The 14,226-nt window shown below is 35.7% G+C and overlaps 1 protein-coding gene across 3 annotated transcripts; it reads left to right on the top strand.

Moving 5' to 3' along the window:
* The first annotated feature begins 228 nt into the window (after window positions 1–228).
* LOC133863501 (kinesin-like protein KIN-13B) lies at window positions 229–9,957 on the top strand. Of its 3 annotated transcripts, none has more exons than XR_009899398.1 (13): window positions 229–712; window positions 824–1,006; window positions 1,581–1,775; window positions 2,020–2,121; window positions 2,602–2,679; window positions 2,818–2,899; window positions 3,458–3,617; window positions 3,697–3,999; window positions 4,597–4,815; window positions 4,939–5,290; window positions 5,378–5,443; window positions 9,065–9,309; window positions 9,634–9,957. XR_009899398.1 is itself a non-coding variant. In XM_062299459.1 (12 exons), exons 1-12 carry the CDS (start codon window positions 548–550, stop codon window positions 9,242–9,244), a joined length of 2,085 nt encoding a protein of 694 aa, XP_062155443.1. In that variant the 5' UTR covers window positions 230–547; the 3' UTR covers window positions 9,245–9,957. The 3 variants fall into 3 exon arrangements, 1 of the variants encoding a protein (XP_062155443.1); XR_009899397.1 differs by having other exon boundaries at window positions 9,395–9,957; XM_062299459.1 differs by having other exon boundaries at window positions 230–712; window positions 9,065–9,957.
* Window positions 9,958–14,226: the final 4,269 nt, after the last annotated feature.

Here is a 14,226-nt window from a genome sequence, read left to right as displayed (position 1 = left end):
CCGGAACCGGAACCGGACCCAACAAAACCTACGTCGTTTTCCTCTCCCACAAATACAATCACCAACAGCTACAGTCCATGCACGTGCGTAACCCTCCTCGCACGTGCTACACCGAGTGAATCTTCAAAAATTCAAAGTTTCTCTCCTCCTCTTCTCCTATCCCATATGCTGCTTGCCTTTTACTCTTTTTGTCATAAACGGGCCTCCATTTCAGTTTACGTTAGCTTCTAAAATTCAATTAAAAAAAAAAAAAAAAAGGAAAAAGGAAAAATCCTCAGAGAAGCTTCATACTGATTCTTCTTCTTCTTCTTCTTCTTCTTCTTCTTCTTCTTCTGTCTCTGTCTCAGAGCTTTCCTTGCATATTGGTGGTCCTTACTCTCTGGCATTAATCTCTGATAAGGATTGACTTTGCTCCGATTCGATCGCAGCTCTTAGAAAGAGAGAGAGTTTTGTAGAGCTTAAGCTTTTATTGGAACCTGGATCTTCGATTGGATCGGGTTTGCGAGAGAGAGAGAGAGAGAGAGAGAGAGGAAAGAGTGAGGGAGAGATGAACGGGGTGGGAAGGCAGGGGCAGAGATCTGGTGCGGCGGGGGTGCACCACCAGCGCCAGTACTCGGACAACTTTCTGGAGACATCGTCCAATGGGCGCTGGCTCCAATCTACTGGTCTTCAGCACCTCCATTCCTCCAACCCTTCCATCCCACCGCTCCAGGTTCCTAACTTTATGTCTTAGTTTTTTTTTGTGGATTTGAATATTTGATGCTTCGTTTTGGATCTCAAGCGTTTGATTGTGTTTAATTTCTGCTATTGAACTGAAAAGCAGGACTATGGATTCTATGGTGGTGGTGGAGGGGGCCAGGGGTCGAGGATGTATAGGAATGCGTTGTTGGAGCCTTCAACGCCTCCGGGTAATTCGCGGGCGAGGAAGAATGGTGAAGGCTCCCCCAGTGAGTTCAGTCCTGGACTCTTGGATCTGCATTCTTTCGATACCGAGCTTCTTCCCGAGGTGGGTCTCTTGCCATTTTAGATGCTGGGTTTTATATAGCGTTGTGTATTTGCCATGCCCGTTAAGCGGTATCATTCGCTTTTGATGAATTCATTTTGTAAATTTGTCTATCAGAGTTATGCTGGTATGAACTTAATGTGACTATTCATTTTCAGTGTCTTAACTTGAATCGGGGTTGACCCTTGACATTGTTGGTTTGAAGTGCTCGTATTTGGCTTCCGGTCAAATGTCAATGCATTGATCATATGCTTTCCAAAATTTTTGGGAAACCCGTTCATAACTGAATTATAGTTCAAACTTTGTATAATCTTCTGCCGAGTGTGGTCTTTTCCTTCCACCCTAAAGATATTTTATGCTGATTTGATCTGCGGAATAATGATAATATAATAATGGATATGGAAAAAAATTTATCTCCCATTTGTATATGCTAAATTCTGCTATTTGAAGTTGATAGTATATGCCATTTGAATTTGGGCGTCATTGTGGAATAAGTAAAGTAGCTTTTTTCTTAAGAGTAAGTGAGATGGTTTTGCATTCTTAGCTCTGCTGATGTTGTTGTCTATCTCGTGAGTAGATGCCACTCCCTGGTCTGTTTGATGGTGCTTCTATGTATCATCCTGTTCGTGGCAGAAGCTTTGATGACTCTGAGCCCTACATTTCGAACAACAAACAAACCGGCAGAACTCGTGGTTTGCCAGAAAGCAACCTATTGAAAAGCTTTGCTGTGGACAAAGAGAAATCCAGTTCTGTAGCAAAGATAAAAGTTGTGGTATGTTCTTTCTTTTCCTTTAACTTTTCCTCTTATTTTGACTTTTTTAATGCTAGTTGTCAATAGCATTGTTCATCTTAATGAAATGCAATGCCTAAAAAATGAGATGCTGCTCTTTGACTATATCTCATTATTGAAGTGACTTGCTTTGCACAAGGACTTTTCCTTTCCTTTAAGGATCTGATCTGCTTAACTACCTTTTATTCTAATACTTTTTTACTTGCTTCCAATGTTCTGAATGCAGGTGCGCAAGAGACCACTTAATAAGAAAGAATTAGCGAAGAATGAGGAAGATATTATAGAGACAGTTTCTAATTCTATAACAGTTCACGAGACTAAGCTTAAGGTAAGTCACTACCTGTCAAATATAACACGTACCTCTGTTCCATTGTAGTTTTTTCTTTTTTAATTCTCTTTTGTCTGTAAAGATTACAACAGATTGAACAAAACACATTAGAACAAAGAGATTAAAAAATCATGCTTCGCATATGCAGACCTTATCTGAAATGGTGGCACAATGTGTATATAGCAAGGATAAGAATGAGCATAGATATAAATAGAAAATTAGATTTTAAGAATATGCTCGGTTTCAGAGCCGAAGGTAGCAAGTCTACATACATTTTACCAATCTAAGATCATACTTCTGATAAAAGCCTTGGTTTATTTGTTTTTTCTGCTACACATCGCAACAAATTCAATTTTTTATTTCAATGTGTTTTTGCCATTTTTATTTTCCTAGGTTATTATTCTAGCTCAGTACTTTATAAGTTACCAATTATTATAAATTTTTTTGATTCTGTATCTTAATCATCTGGATGCTCTATAGGTTGATCTCACAGAATATGTAGAGAAGCATGAATTTTTTTTTGATGCAGTGCTGAATGAAGAGGTCTCAAATGATGAGGTGAGTGTATTACTCTAGATGAATAGAATGACAAAAAAAAAGTACAGAACATGGACAAAGCAAGTAATTAAGCAGGAAAAAAAGAACAAAAAATGCCTTCTAATTATTCAATCTGTGTTTCTCATGTTGTTTCTCTAGGTTTATCGTGAGACTGTTGAGCCCATAGTTCCAATAATTTTTCAACGCACAAAAGCAACTTGCTTTGCATATGGGCAAACAGGTGAATAGCTGTCTCCCAAATCTCACTAGTTGCTGTTACAGACCTTTTGGACAACTAAGTGTCAGAATTATACTATGCTTGTTTGATTACTAAATTTACTCTCCCATGTAGTGTAAATAATTCAATTATTCTGAATTTGTTATGGAATTGTTTCACACTATAATTTAAATTGTTAACGAAGATGTACATGCTTTGCACCTTGTACCTTCTCATGATTCACTGACTCTTAATACAATATCATATTTTCAGCCTAACAACGATCAATGTCGCTCTAAACTTAGATCACTTTGCTTTGTCACATAATATATACGTTCTGAATGTGCTTTGGTGTCAGTCTGTCTGCTGACTGGTGATTCACTATCAGCTTGCTCCATGTCATATGGCTTGAACTCTGTGAAGTCAAAGGAATCATCAACTTCTTTGCCTTCTCTTTATGTCAATAAAATGTTGAACATTTGCCCTTATGTTGGCTTGAACCATAAAATCATTTTTATATTTCTTTTATAGTAAAAGATGCTCTAAATAAGCTTGTGCTTCTTGTCTCTCTGCTTTTTTCAGGGAGTGGAAAAACTTATACAATGAAGCCCTTGCCCCTTAAAGCATCACGTGATATCTTGAGGTTGATGCACCACACTTACAGGAATCAGGGATTTCAGTTGTTTGTGAGTTTCTTTGAGATATATGGAGGAAAACTTTTTGATCTCCTTAATGACCGGAAGTAAGTTGTTATAGGCTTCCTCATTTGGTTAACATTTGCAATTCCAGAGTTTGCTCAAAATTAAGTCGTCATGTTGCAGAAAACTTTGCATGAGAGAGGATGGGAAGCAGCAAGTTTGCATCGTTGGTTTGCAAGAGTACAGAGTATCAGATGTGGAAACAATTAAGGAACTCATTGAGAAAGGAAGTGCCACGAGAAGTACTGGAACAACAGGTGCAAATGAGGAATCCTCCCGTTCACATGCCATACTTCAGCTTGCTATCAAGAGGTCAGTTGATGGCAGTGAATCAAAGCCACCTCGTGTTGTTGGAAAGCTCTCCTTTATAGATCTTGCTGGAAGTGAACGTGGTGCAGACACTACAGATAATGATAAACAGACAAGGTATGGTCTACATTTTTAATCCTAGAAGAAAGCTAATGCTTTGTAGTCTGATAATATTTCACAAAGGTACCAAAAAATATGTTGTATGTAGAGGTCATTGAGTCGCTATTTGGTATGTTAAACCTAGGACATCTGACTACTTGCACTTCTCTATCATCCTACTCATTAATCCCTACTCCACTCATTGAGGATTTCAAGATTGAATGGGTAAACCATTTGCATTAAAATGAGATAATTAAATGGGAAAATAATCTTTGTAGACTAGTTTAAATTCTGTAATCCAGAAACTCAGTTATCTTAATCGTTCTATTGATCTACTGTAGGCAATTATCTGGTGCCAATTTTTTTTTTTTTTTTTTTTCCCCCCCCGATTGATATAGGGAGATATGAGTGGCAAAAGCGCATTTAAAGGCTTATATTTGACTTTGAGATTTATAGCAGCTAAAGCACATATTCAATCCCTGGTTTTTATCTCTAGCATTTCTCATATGCTCATTCAATACTAACAATCAATTTAAGTGATGCATGGTGGAATATCCTAGTTATGTCTTTTCTTGATTTGCATGTTAATTTGCTGCTTCCAAATATATGATGCAGAATGGAAGGTGCTGAGATCAATAAGAGCTTACTTGCATTAAAGGAATGCATTAGAGCTCTTGACAATGACCAGGGTCATATTCCTTTCAGAGGCAGTAAATTAACTGAAGTACTGAGGGATTCATTTGTTGGTGACTCTCGCACTGTTATGGTATCATGCATATCTCCAAGCTCAGGATCATGTGAACATACTCTGAACACATTAAGATATGCTGACAGGTGACAATAAGTACTTTGATCAAATTAAATTTCCTAGTATTGATTATACTCGCTTTTAAACAACCCCCACCCCTTTTCAATAGAATATACTAACGTTTTTTTGCTTTAAAAAAAACATTCTAGAGTGAAAAGCCTTTCGAAAGGAAACAATCCTAAGAAGGATGTATTATCGTCAACCTTCAACCTTAAGGAATCAACTACTGTACCCTTGTCTTCAGTTCCTGCATCCAACTTTGAGGATGAAGTATCTGATTCATGGCCTGAACAAACTGAAAGAGATGACTTTGATGCATCTGAAGAGTCTTATGAGCAAGGAAAACCTTTATGGAAGAAGAATGGGAAGCTAGAGCCATGCAATCTCTCTACTTCAGAGGACAAAATAAGGAAACCCAACGTTCATACTAAATGGAAGGACCTGCCAAAAGTTGAATCCAAGAATTCACATTTGGATGATGATCTGAACGCCCTCTTACAGGTAAATATAATTTACTGATGATTTTCTTTGAATTCATGTATAAACCAACATTATTTGACGGGTAAAACTTGTGTTGCATGTCTTCAGGAGGAGGAAGATCTTGTAAATGCTCACCGGAAACAAGTGGAGGAGACTATGAATATTGTTAGAGAGGTAGGCGATTTGTTAAATTCATCCTCCAAGCTTGTTTATTGTGACTGACCATTAAGCCATAGCTTCAGAATCTCCTGCACAGTAATCATATGCAAGGCATAGGCCGGTGGAGCCATGTTTAACATGGCAGAGCCACACACTAGGACTGTACATCGCCCTAGACGGGTGGAGAACAGTGGTTTCCACCTCCATAACCGCCCTCAGCGGTGGGTGGTATTAAGTAACCGTTTGCCCGTAACCACCCACGGGTGGGCCTTTTTTTTCTACTAACTGCCCATACGCATCCGCCTCATGTGTATGGGCTTTTTTTGGTTATGTCGTCGTTTTTTAAGCTTTATATGGGCTTAATCCAATTTTTTTAACTAACTACATTACTAGAATTAAGAAGACTTGTAATCTGAAAATTGTAAATTGAATTGTAAATATTGGGCAATACCATACAAGTATTTATAAACTGAATTGAAATCTGAAAAAAAAAAATATAAAAAGAAAAAGAAAAAAACTATTTATAAACTTTGGACAATACAAGTAAATTGAAACTAAATACACTTTGAATGTATTGAATGTTACTGTAAAAACTACAAAATACAATTGAATGGAATTATATTCTCTGAAAAGATACAAGTGAATTGACTTCAATTGCCTTAAAATAATCCATGGTTGGATAGTGGAAACACAATGTCCAAATCAATTTAGTGTTTTAGTGACATTTTAAACCACCAAGCCAATACTAAACGCATGCAACACACATAAATAAAGTCCCAACATTGAATACACAAAATGCATGCAACACATCACAATCCACTACAAATTACATTTTTCAGTTTTTACAAAACATTACAAATTCATAACATAAGAAATCCATCAAACATTATAGTCTACTGAATTATAAATAACACCACAAAATGCAATAGTCAGCAACAACACACCACGAAGTCAAATCAACACCCCTACAAGTACAATTACAAATCAATTTAAAGTAAAATATAATTATAATTAAATTAGCGGTAAGACACATGTAATTCAGATTTTGCAAAGATGTCCATGTGGTGAGACAAACCCTTTGACCCCTCAACAAATCTTTTAACTTATCATTCTCATCCATGTGTAATTTCATACAATCTATTTGTATAGCAACACGACATTGCACTTTGAACCTAGGTTCCAATCCATTAACAAATTCCTGAAACCCCTCGGTCTCTACATGCCTTAAAGGCAATTCACATTTGATAAAATACCGAACAATCAAAGCTCTTATTCTATCCAGATCATACTTCACAAATCCTATTGGGCTACTAACAATGCCATCTGCCTCCTCCTTGAGTCCCACTTGCATCAATGCTTGATTGTTTTTCAGTTTTTGATGTCTGAGTGGATACTTAATTGTAGGTGGGATGTCATGGCTGAAGTGTCTTGTCTTTTATGGTGACACCCAAATAGCCTAGAGCAATAATTGCATCTAGCTTTATGGTTTGTGGTCAATAGGCCACTTTTGTAAAGTGGTCTCATACCATGGACTGATTACTAGGTTTTATTTTGGTGGGAGGGAAGGTGTAGGGCTTTGGGCATTTATGGAGGAAGGTGTTGTAGGTCTGTCCTCCACAGGAATAGGGGCAACGCTACCTGTGGCCATTGTACGACTCGTACCAATACTATCCCTAAAACTGTCCTCCATCTGTTACTGAACAAAGAATAGACTTTATTTAACTACCAAACAAAAATACAACCAGCAGGCAGCAGTAATAACTTCATTGAATCTGACCACAAAAAAAAAAAAAAAAAAAAAATCTTAGAAATGTATAGATAACTGCTTAGAAATGTATGCACAAAGAACACGGGTATTGGGTGTGAAAATCAAAATTTCAAGTTGCTTCAAAATTTCAGGTTGCTTCAAATTTAGATGTTAAACAAACTGTTGCTTACATGGAACTAAGCACAAATCTTAAGATAGGTTTTCCTGGCTGATAAAGGTCTTCATTTTCTATCACTACCAAGTTGAGACTTTGAACATTTAATTAGGGACTTGAATTTCATAACAGAATAATCCATTGGAAGAAATCACAGTTAGACCAACAAAATCCCAATTCATGCATTCCCAAATCCCTAACCTCAATCTTTCTTCAATTCATCTTAATCAAGTGAAATAAACCAAAATTAACATCATCACAATAAGGAATAAGTATGAATAACATATTCAATGTAGTTCAATTCAACAGGATATCATAAAATTGGAGTAGCAAAGGTTTGTATCCTTTTTGGTATATGCATGTACAAATAGAAATCCAAAATAGAACTTTGTGTTTTCCATCAAAATTTTGCTTGACGACTAGTTAGGTATGAGATTGGTGGTAGCTAACTAGTATAAGAGCATGTTTTTCCCTTAGGCTTTTTATACCTTGCTGATAAATCTTTCATCAAAAACACCGTAGCAACTCGAAAAATGGAAAGAACATAGGAGTATAGGAGAATTTTTAAAAATTTGGGATATTTACAAATCAGGGCTTTAAACACCCAAATGAATATAAACAAAGCAATAATAGCAAAATGCCCTGTGAAACAGAAACAATCAAACCACCATCAAGGCATCAAACATAGGGCAATAATAGGAACAGAAACAATCGAGTCACAGATCCCCTTACGCCACAAAATCAAATAAGCACACAAAAAAGGCATCAAACATATATCTAACAAGCACAGATCAAACCACCATAAAAAATCAAAATCATATTCATACTTGTAATCGCCTTGAAAACCACGAAACAACCACCTTCTAACCTTTGTCTTCAGGACACAAATCTAATAAGAAGTGAGAAGAAAGGCAAAAATAATAATAATAATAATAAAATTATAGAACAAAAAATTTAGGGTCTTATACAGAGCAATGATTCAAACATAACTTTTGAATGGGAATGGTCGAAACAAACAAGTACCTTCTCAGTTCTTACCAACAAATAAGGCAAAAAAAAAAAAAAAAAAACAAAAAAGAAAATTATAAACAAAAAATTTAGGGTCTTATACACAGCAATGATTCAAACATAACTTTTGAATGGGAATGGTTGAAACAAACAAGTACCTTCTCAGTTCTCACCAACAAATATCTAGTGAAGATTTGAGAATCAAGAAATTTAGGTTTTCTCTTCATTCTTCAAGGGCGCAGAGGATTGATTGAAGAATCAAGAACAATCCTTAAATGAAAGGAAAGTGGAAGGGTTTCTAGAATAACCCTTTCACTTTCCAAAACGGCGTTGTCATATATATATGGGTAGCGGGCGGGTGGATATTATCCAACATACACTACCCATAGTCCTCGGCTATCCGCCCCGCCTATGGGCGGATAGCGGTTGTCTGCCCGCGCAGAGTGAGGGTGGAAATCTGCCTGTAACCCATGCAGGCGGGCGGGCGGATAGCAGATGCACGCCAGTTAAAAAAACCGGGCTGCTGTACAGTGCTACCACACACCACAAGATAGAGTTCCTTGGAGATTTTCAAATCAGAGTTGCACAAGTTTGTGTCCATTGTCTTAGTTATCTTGAGCATTTTGTTCCTTGATCTGCTTCTTGCGTGCTTTGGGAGAAATTATGACTAATTCAACTTTTGTTCATGTTTCATTTGCATTTGCAGGAGATGAACCTGCTGGTTGAGGCTGATCAACCAGGGAATCAATTGGATGATTATATTTCTAGATTGAATGCCATTCTATCCCAGAAGGCTACAGGCATCCTGCAACTACAAAATCGTTTGGCTCATTTCCAGAAGCGTCTGAAGGAGCGTAATGTCTTAGTATCTACTTCTGGATACTGATTTCATTTGGAAGGGCATATACTAGTAAATTCTACTGGGTAATGCTTTAAGAATATAATTGCAAGGTTAGTGGCTCGACAGTGGGGCAATGCATTTTTTTTTTCTTCTTTCAAGTGGAGCATTATTTGATATGGCATCTCATGTTGGCAGTATGCTGGACTATTCACGAGTCAACATGTATCTTTGGTTGCCGTTTTCCTTTCACTAAGGACCAGTTTCTCTTTCACAGTATATTATTTGCTACACAATTTTTCCCCCCATAAGCAAGCTATAGACGAACTATTTGTATTCATACGCCAACTGGCATGCTGCTGTAAAGATTTAAAGCATTGTAATTTGATTAATTGATTGACTAGTTCTTGTTGGATTGTCTGGTGCTTGTTTTCCAGAGATAGATTCCATAAGAGTAAACCAGTGTAAAGATTCCTTTGCCTTTTTTGCAAGTGGGAAATAATTAATGGTATTCTGCAGCAGCGTAATATCAGAATTAAGCTGTGATGAAGACATCTTTGTCATGGCATGGAAGGAATCAGCCATAGTGTGACAATATGGGCTCAGAGAATCTTATACAACAGAGTCCGTCCAAAGTCCGTGAACAGGATTTGATTGTATTTGGTGAACATCTTTGTCGTGATTTTTGTTTGACCTTTGTGAATTGGGCTCATGGGCTAGGCCCAGTATTTGTCTTGTATCACAATCAAATTGGATTGGAATTTTCTAGTCATCCGTGGGTCATGTACTTGCTTATTTTGAGCACTAATAAACTCTTATGATATAGGTTTTGACTTTTAAAAAATATAAAAATGACCAAAATACTTACAAACCCTAGTAAACTCTTTTAACACCCCCCTCAATTTGGAGCATATATATAAAATAAACCTAGCTTGGAACAAATAAACTCTAATCGGTTAGGATGAAAATTGTGGCTTGTATCAATATCACTATTGATGTGTTCTTAAGCGTATTAATAATAAATAAACCACTCGCAATAGAACGAATTTTTATAGAATAAGTTTATGTGAGGATGTCAAACCTAAAAAATTGTTGGTTTGGTTGTTAAGTTACTGAGATTAACTCTAATTTAATTGAGAAAAGAAGTTTGATTTTTGGTTTTATAATTGAAATTAAATAAAAACATAAAAGTAAAGATAAGATAGTATAGAGAAGATATAGTTGATTGATTTCATCGCTAACCTCATAATAATGGTAAATTGCATTTAATATGAAATTTTCACTTACATGAATGATATGACTTGTGTGTATTTGTCAAGCACCCAATGATGTCGTTAATAAATTTCTTTTATTAAGAGATAAAAATAACACATTTTCAGTAAGTACGGATCGTCCACCTAACCACTAAGATGCGGTACAATCCGTCTTTCCTAAGCATGAACTATCAAATCTGATGAGAATGCAAAATGTCATATTTTTCTCCCTTAATGTTTAGTCTTTAATACTTATTTGGTGCCTAAATGTACTCATTATTCTTTTATTTTGATTTAGGATACAAATGGAGGCGTCAAATGCAAAACAAAGCTAATTTGGCGATTTTGGACAGTTTCAACATCACCTTGTAATCTGGGCATAACTCTCTCATCCGAGCTCCGATTGAGATGATTCAAGATGTTATGGAACACCAAGAAAATGGTCTACAACTTTCATGCTTTGAGTTTTGAGAGATACTGACTGCATCAAGGTAGAAATCGGGATTGAAGTTGACGTTCTAATACGCAGTCTATTTGCAGAAGTTTTCAGATTTGGTACACGAAAGTCCAGCTGAAAATACCACTTTCCTAGTTATATTAGGACTTTATTTTATTTTTAATATTTTCCTTAAGTAGTCAGATTTGGATATTGTTATTTTAGGATAAGATTTAGAATATCTTTAGAAGATTTTATAGGCTTATAATATGGGGATGAATGTGTATAAAATGGGAGAATCATCAGACTAGAAAAAATCACCCTCTTCCCTCTTCTCTAACTTCTCCTTTTAGTTTTAATCATGGCCCTGCGCGGCTAAATTTTCATAATTGGTCGAAGGAAACGGAAGCCTCGGAATCAATAAAACTGTGAGATCTAATTCTTTTTATTGTTCAATTTATGCTTTGAGTATCAGATGTTCTTCTGTGTCTTTTTTCATGATTGTCTCGTTTAATTACTAGGAGGCCTACTAGTTTATTATTCGTTGCAATCTACTGCTGGGTTAGATATCAAATCCGTAATTGTTTGATCCGTCTAATTTGTGAAGCAACTGAGATTTAATGATTTGTTGCGTCAGAAAAATTATTAGATTTTAGGAAGAATGCCCGATGAAATTAAATGCAACCGCTTGTGTTTGTGTTGTTTCGCTTCATCGATCTCTCTAATTCTTAAGGTTGCTACTAGATTAAACATTTAGTACTTGTTTTGGGTTGTTTAGTAGTTAGGGTTAATTCGATCACATGTTTTCTAATTAACTGCGACTAAGGAGAGATAGGAAAATAATTCCAACGGTGAATATTCAAAACATGAATTGATATATACTTGCATTGATGATCAGTTGTAAAATTCTAATGGTGGATGTTGACTTAGACTAATGTTTGTTCTTTTGATTTATACTTTAATTTGAATTATTCCTTAGTTGTTCTTCTTAAAATTGTTTTTGTTATACTCAACCCCCCCATCCTTGTTCACGTAGCATAAAACTAGGCTAAATACTCTCCGTGGGATCGACCCTTACTTGCACTACTGCATGTATTTTTAGAAGTAGAAGTTTTATTTTTGGTTGCCTGGGACAGCACACCAAAATCTCTTAATTAGCATACACATAATCAAGGAATAAGCATAACTCATCTATCGGCAAGCATAAATTCATTTACCTAAATTAAACTAATTAGGGTGTAAAACAATTTATTATTCCTAGGCATGACCTATTAAACCCTCTTGAATTGTGTTCATTCATACCGTTACAAAACCATCGTTCACATAATCATAGAAAATATGAACGTTGAGTTCAATCAAGATAAACAATTTTATAAGACAAGATAAAAGGTTTATCAAAATTGAATATAAACATTAAGGAATAATCTCAGAATTAAACAATCATATTCAGAAAAACACAATTACACAATCATTACTTAGAAATGGCTATATGCCTATATCAATACCCTATAGATGAGTTAGCCACTCATGGAGTTTTTGAAAATCGTATTTGTCAGAGAGAAATTCATCTCAAGAAGTTGTTGAAACTTTGAAGCACTTTTCTCCTAAAACCTAGCCATTAATCCTATTGATTTCTTCTATATAATGTGGCTTTTTCTTTAATGCACGAGCAACCCTAGTCCAATTCGTGGTCTTCTAAGACTTCTAGTCCAAGTAGAAGAATTTTCTTTTCTGATTTTGCCATACTGTCAATTTCTATAGCACGATTGCGCTCTAGCCCTTTTCAAGTGCGCTTGAGCTCACCATGTCTTGGGTTCCTACCCGTGGCCTGATGGTGTGTGCTTGATCTATTGCGCTTGAGCATTTAGAATTTGCCTATTAAGCTTTAAAAATGATGGATTTGCTTGTATTTTTCCTTAAACACCTTAGAACGCCTAAAATACAAAAACAACACAAAACATTATATTACAATAAAACTAAGAGCCTAACATATGCGAGTTAAAGGGCTTGAATATATAATATTCAATGCTCATCACACCCCCAAACTTACGTATTATTAATCTCTTAACAATACAAACTGAAAATAAAATAAAACAACTTGAAATAACTACTCTACTTACTTTTTCGTGGGAAACACGATTGCATTTAACGTATGCAACAAGCCTTTTAAACCCCCAGGATTCCCTAGTGAAAGAGTGAAGTCTCGTGAGGGTTTGCCAGAAATACCACCCACAAACATTATGCAAATCATGTTATTCATAAAATTGAAGTATCACAAAAATAATGATTCTCATTCATTGTCAAGCTTAACAAGATAAACTCAATCTTCAAGACTATTAAGAACTCCAAAGTTTAAACATTTACAGATGGCTGGTTGAGGCATCACAAGTTCAAATTAGTGTAAAGTGGGCTAACACAATTATGAGGCTTCAAATTAATTCCAATGTACATGATTCAATACCTCAAAATTTACTATTATCCCCATTAGATGAAACAACCAAGGCATGATGATATTATTTATTTTTTTATTCGGTTGTGTAATGCTTAGCTCCTTTAAACTTTCTAATTGACTCAGGTATCGGGTGTTAAACCAATGACTCCCAAACCAGATGGCTTTAGGACAATAGGTGTAAAACACCCTTGCGGGCTTACTAACTTGAGTAAAAAAGGCTACAAGGCTAAACTTAGCCACATTATCAATTAATCCAAATTTCTCATCTTTTGACGTGAACACTCAATGCTTAATGAGGCGAGAGGTCTAGTTACTCGGTGAAAAATTCAATTATTATTTTTTATATATCATCAAGAATACTATAGCATGCAAATGTCTTTTATCGCACAAGTCATCTAACTTCATTTCAAAACATTGAAAACAGATACAAATAGTTTCGCATGTTATACCTTACAAATTGTGTGCTAATGTGCTTGTGGCAGATTCGAAATGAAACATGTAAAATCTCATGTGCCAAAGGTAAGTGCTAAGACTTAGATTCTCTAATAAAATGATTGTGTTCAAATTTTAAGCTCGCCAATGAAATGCAAATCACAGTTAAAGTTCAACCAAAATCTTATAAATAATATGATTAGGCATTCACAATATGTACAACCGGACAAGTGTTTTTTCCTACCCCCAAACTTAAATAACATTGTCTCCTAATGTATAGACAGAAATACAATACTAGGTGGAAAGGAAAAGGTGGGGTAAACATACTCCCCAAAACTTCGATGCAAGAACATTTGCCCTTAAAAACAAAGCATTACTCCAGCCGTACAAAAAAAAAAAAAAAAGCATCTAAAAAATAGTAGGAGAAGTGTTTGTAAGAGAACAAAATAAAAATAAA

The sequence above is a fragment of the Alnus glutinosa genome, chromosome 3 (genome assembly GCF_958979055.1).
Source record: "Alnus glutinosa chromosome 3, dhAlnGlut1.1, whole genome shotgun sequence".
NCBI lineage: Eukaryota > Viridiplantae > Streptophyta > Magnoliopsida > Fagales > Betulaceae > Alnus > Alnus glutinosa.
Note: the sequence above shows the minus strand (reverse complement) of the source record. Positions and strands in the feature narration are given on the sequence as shown.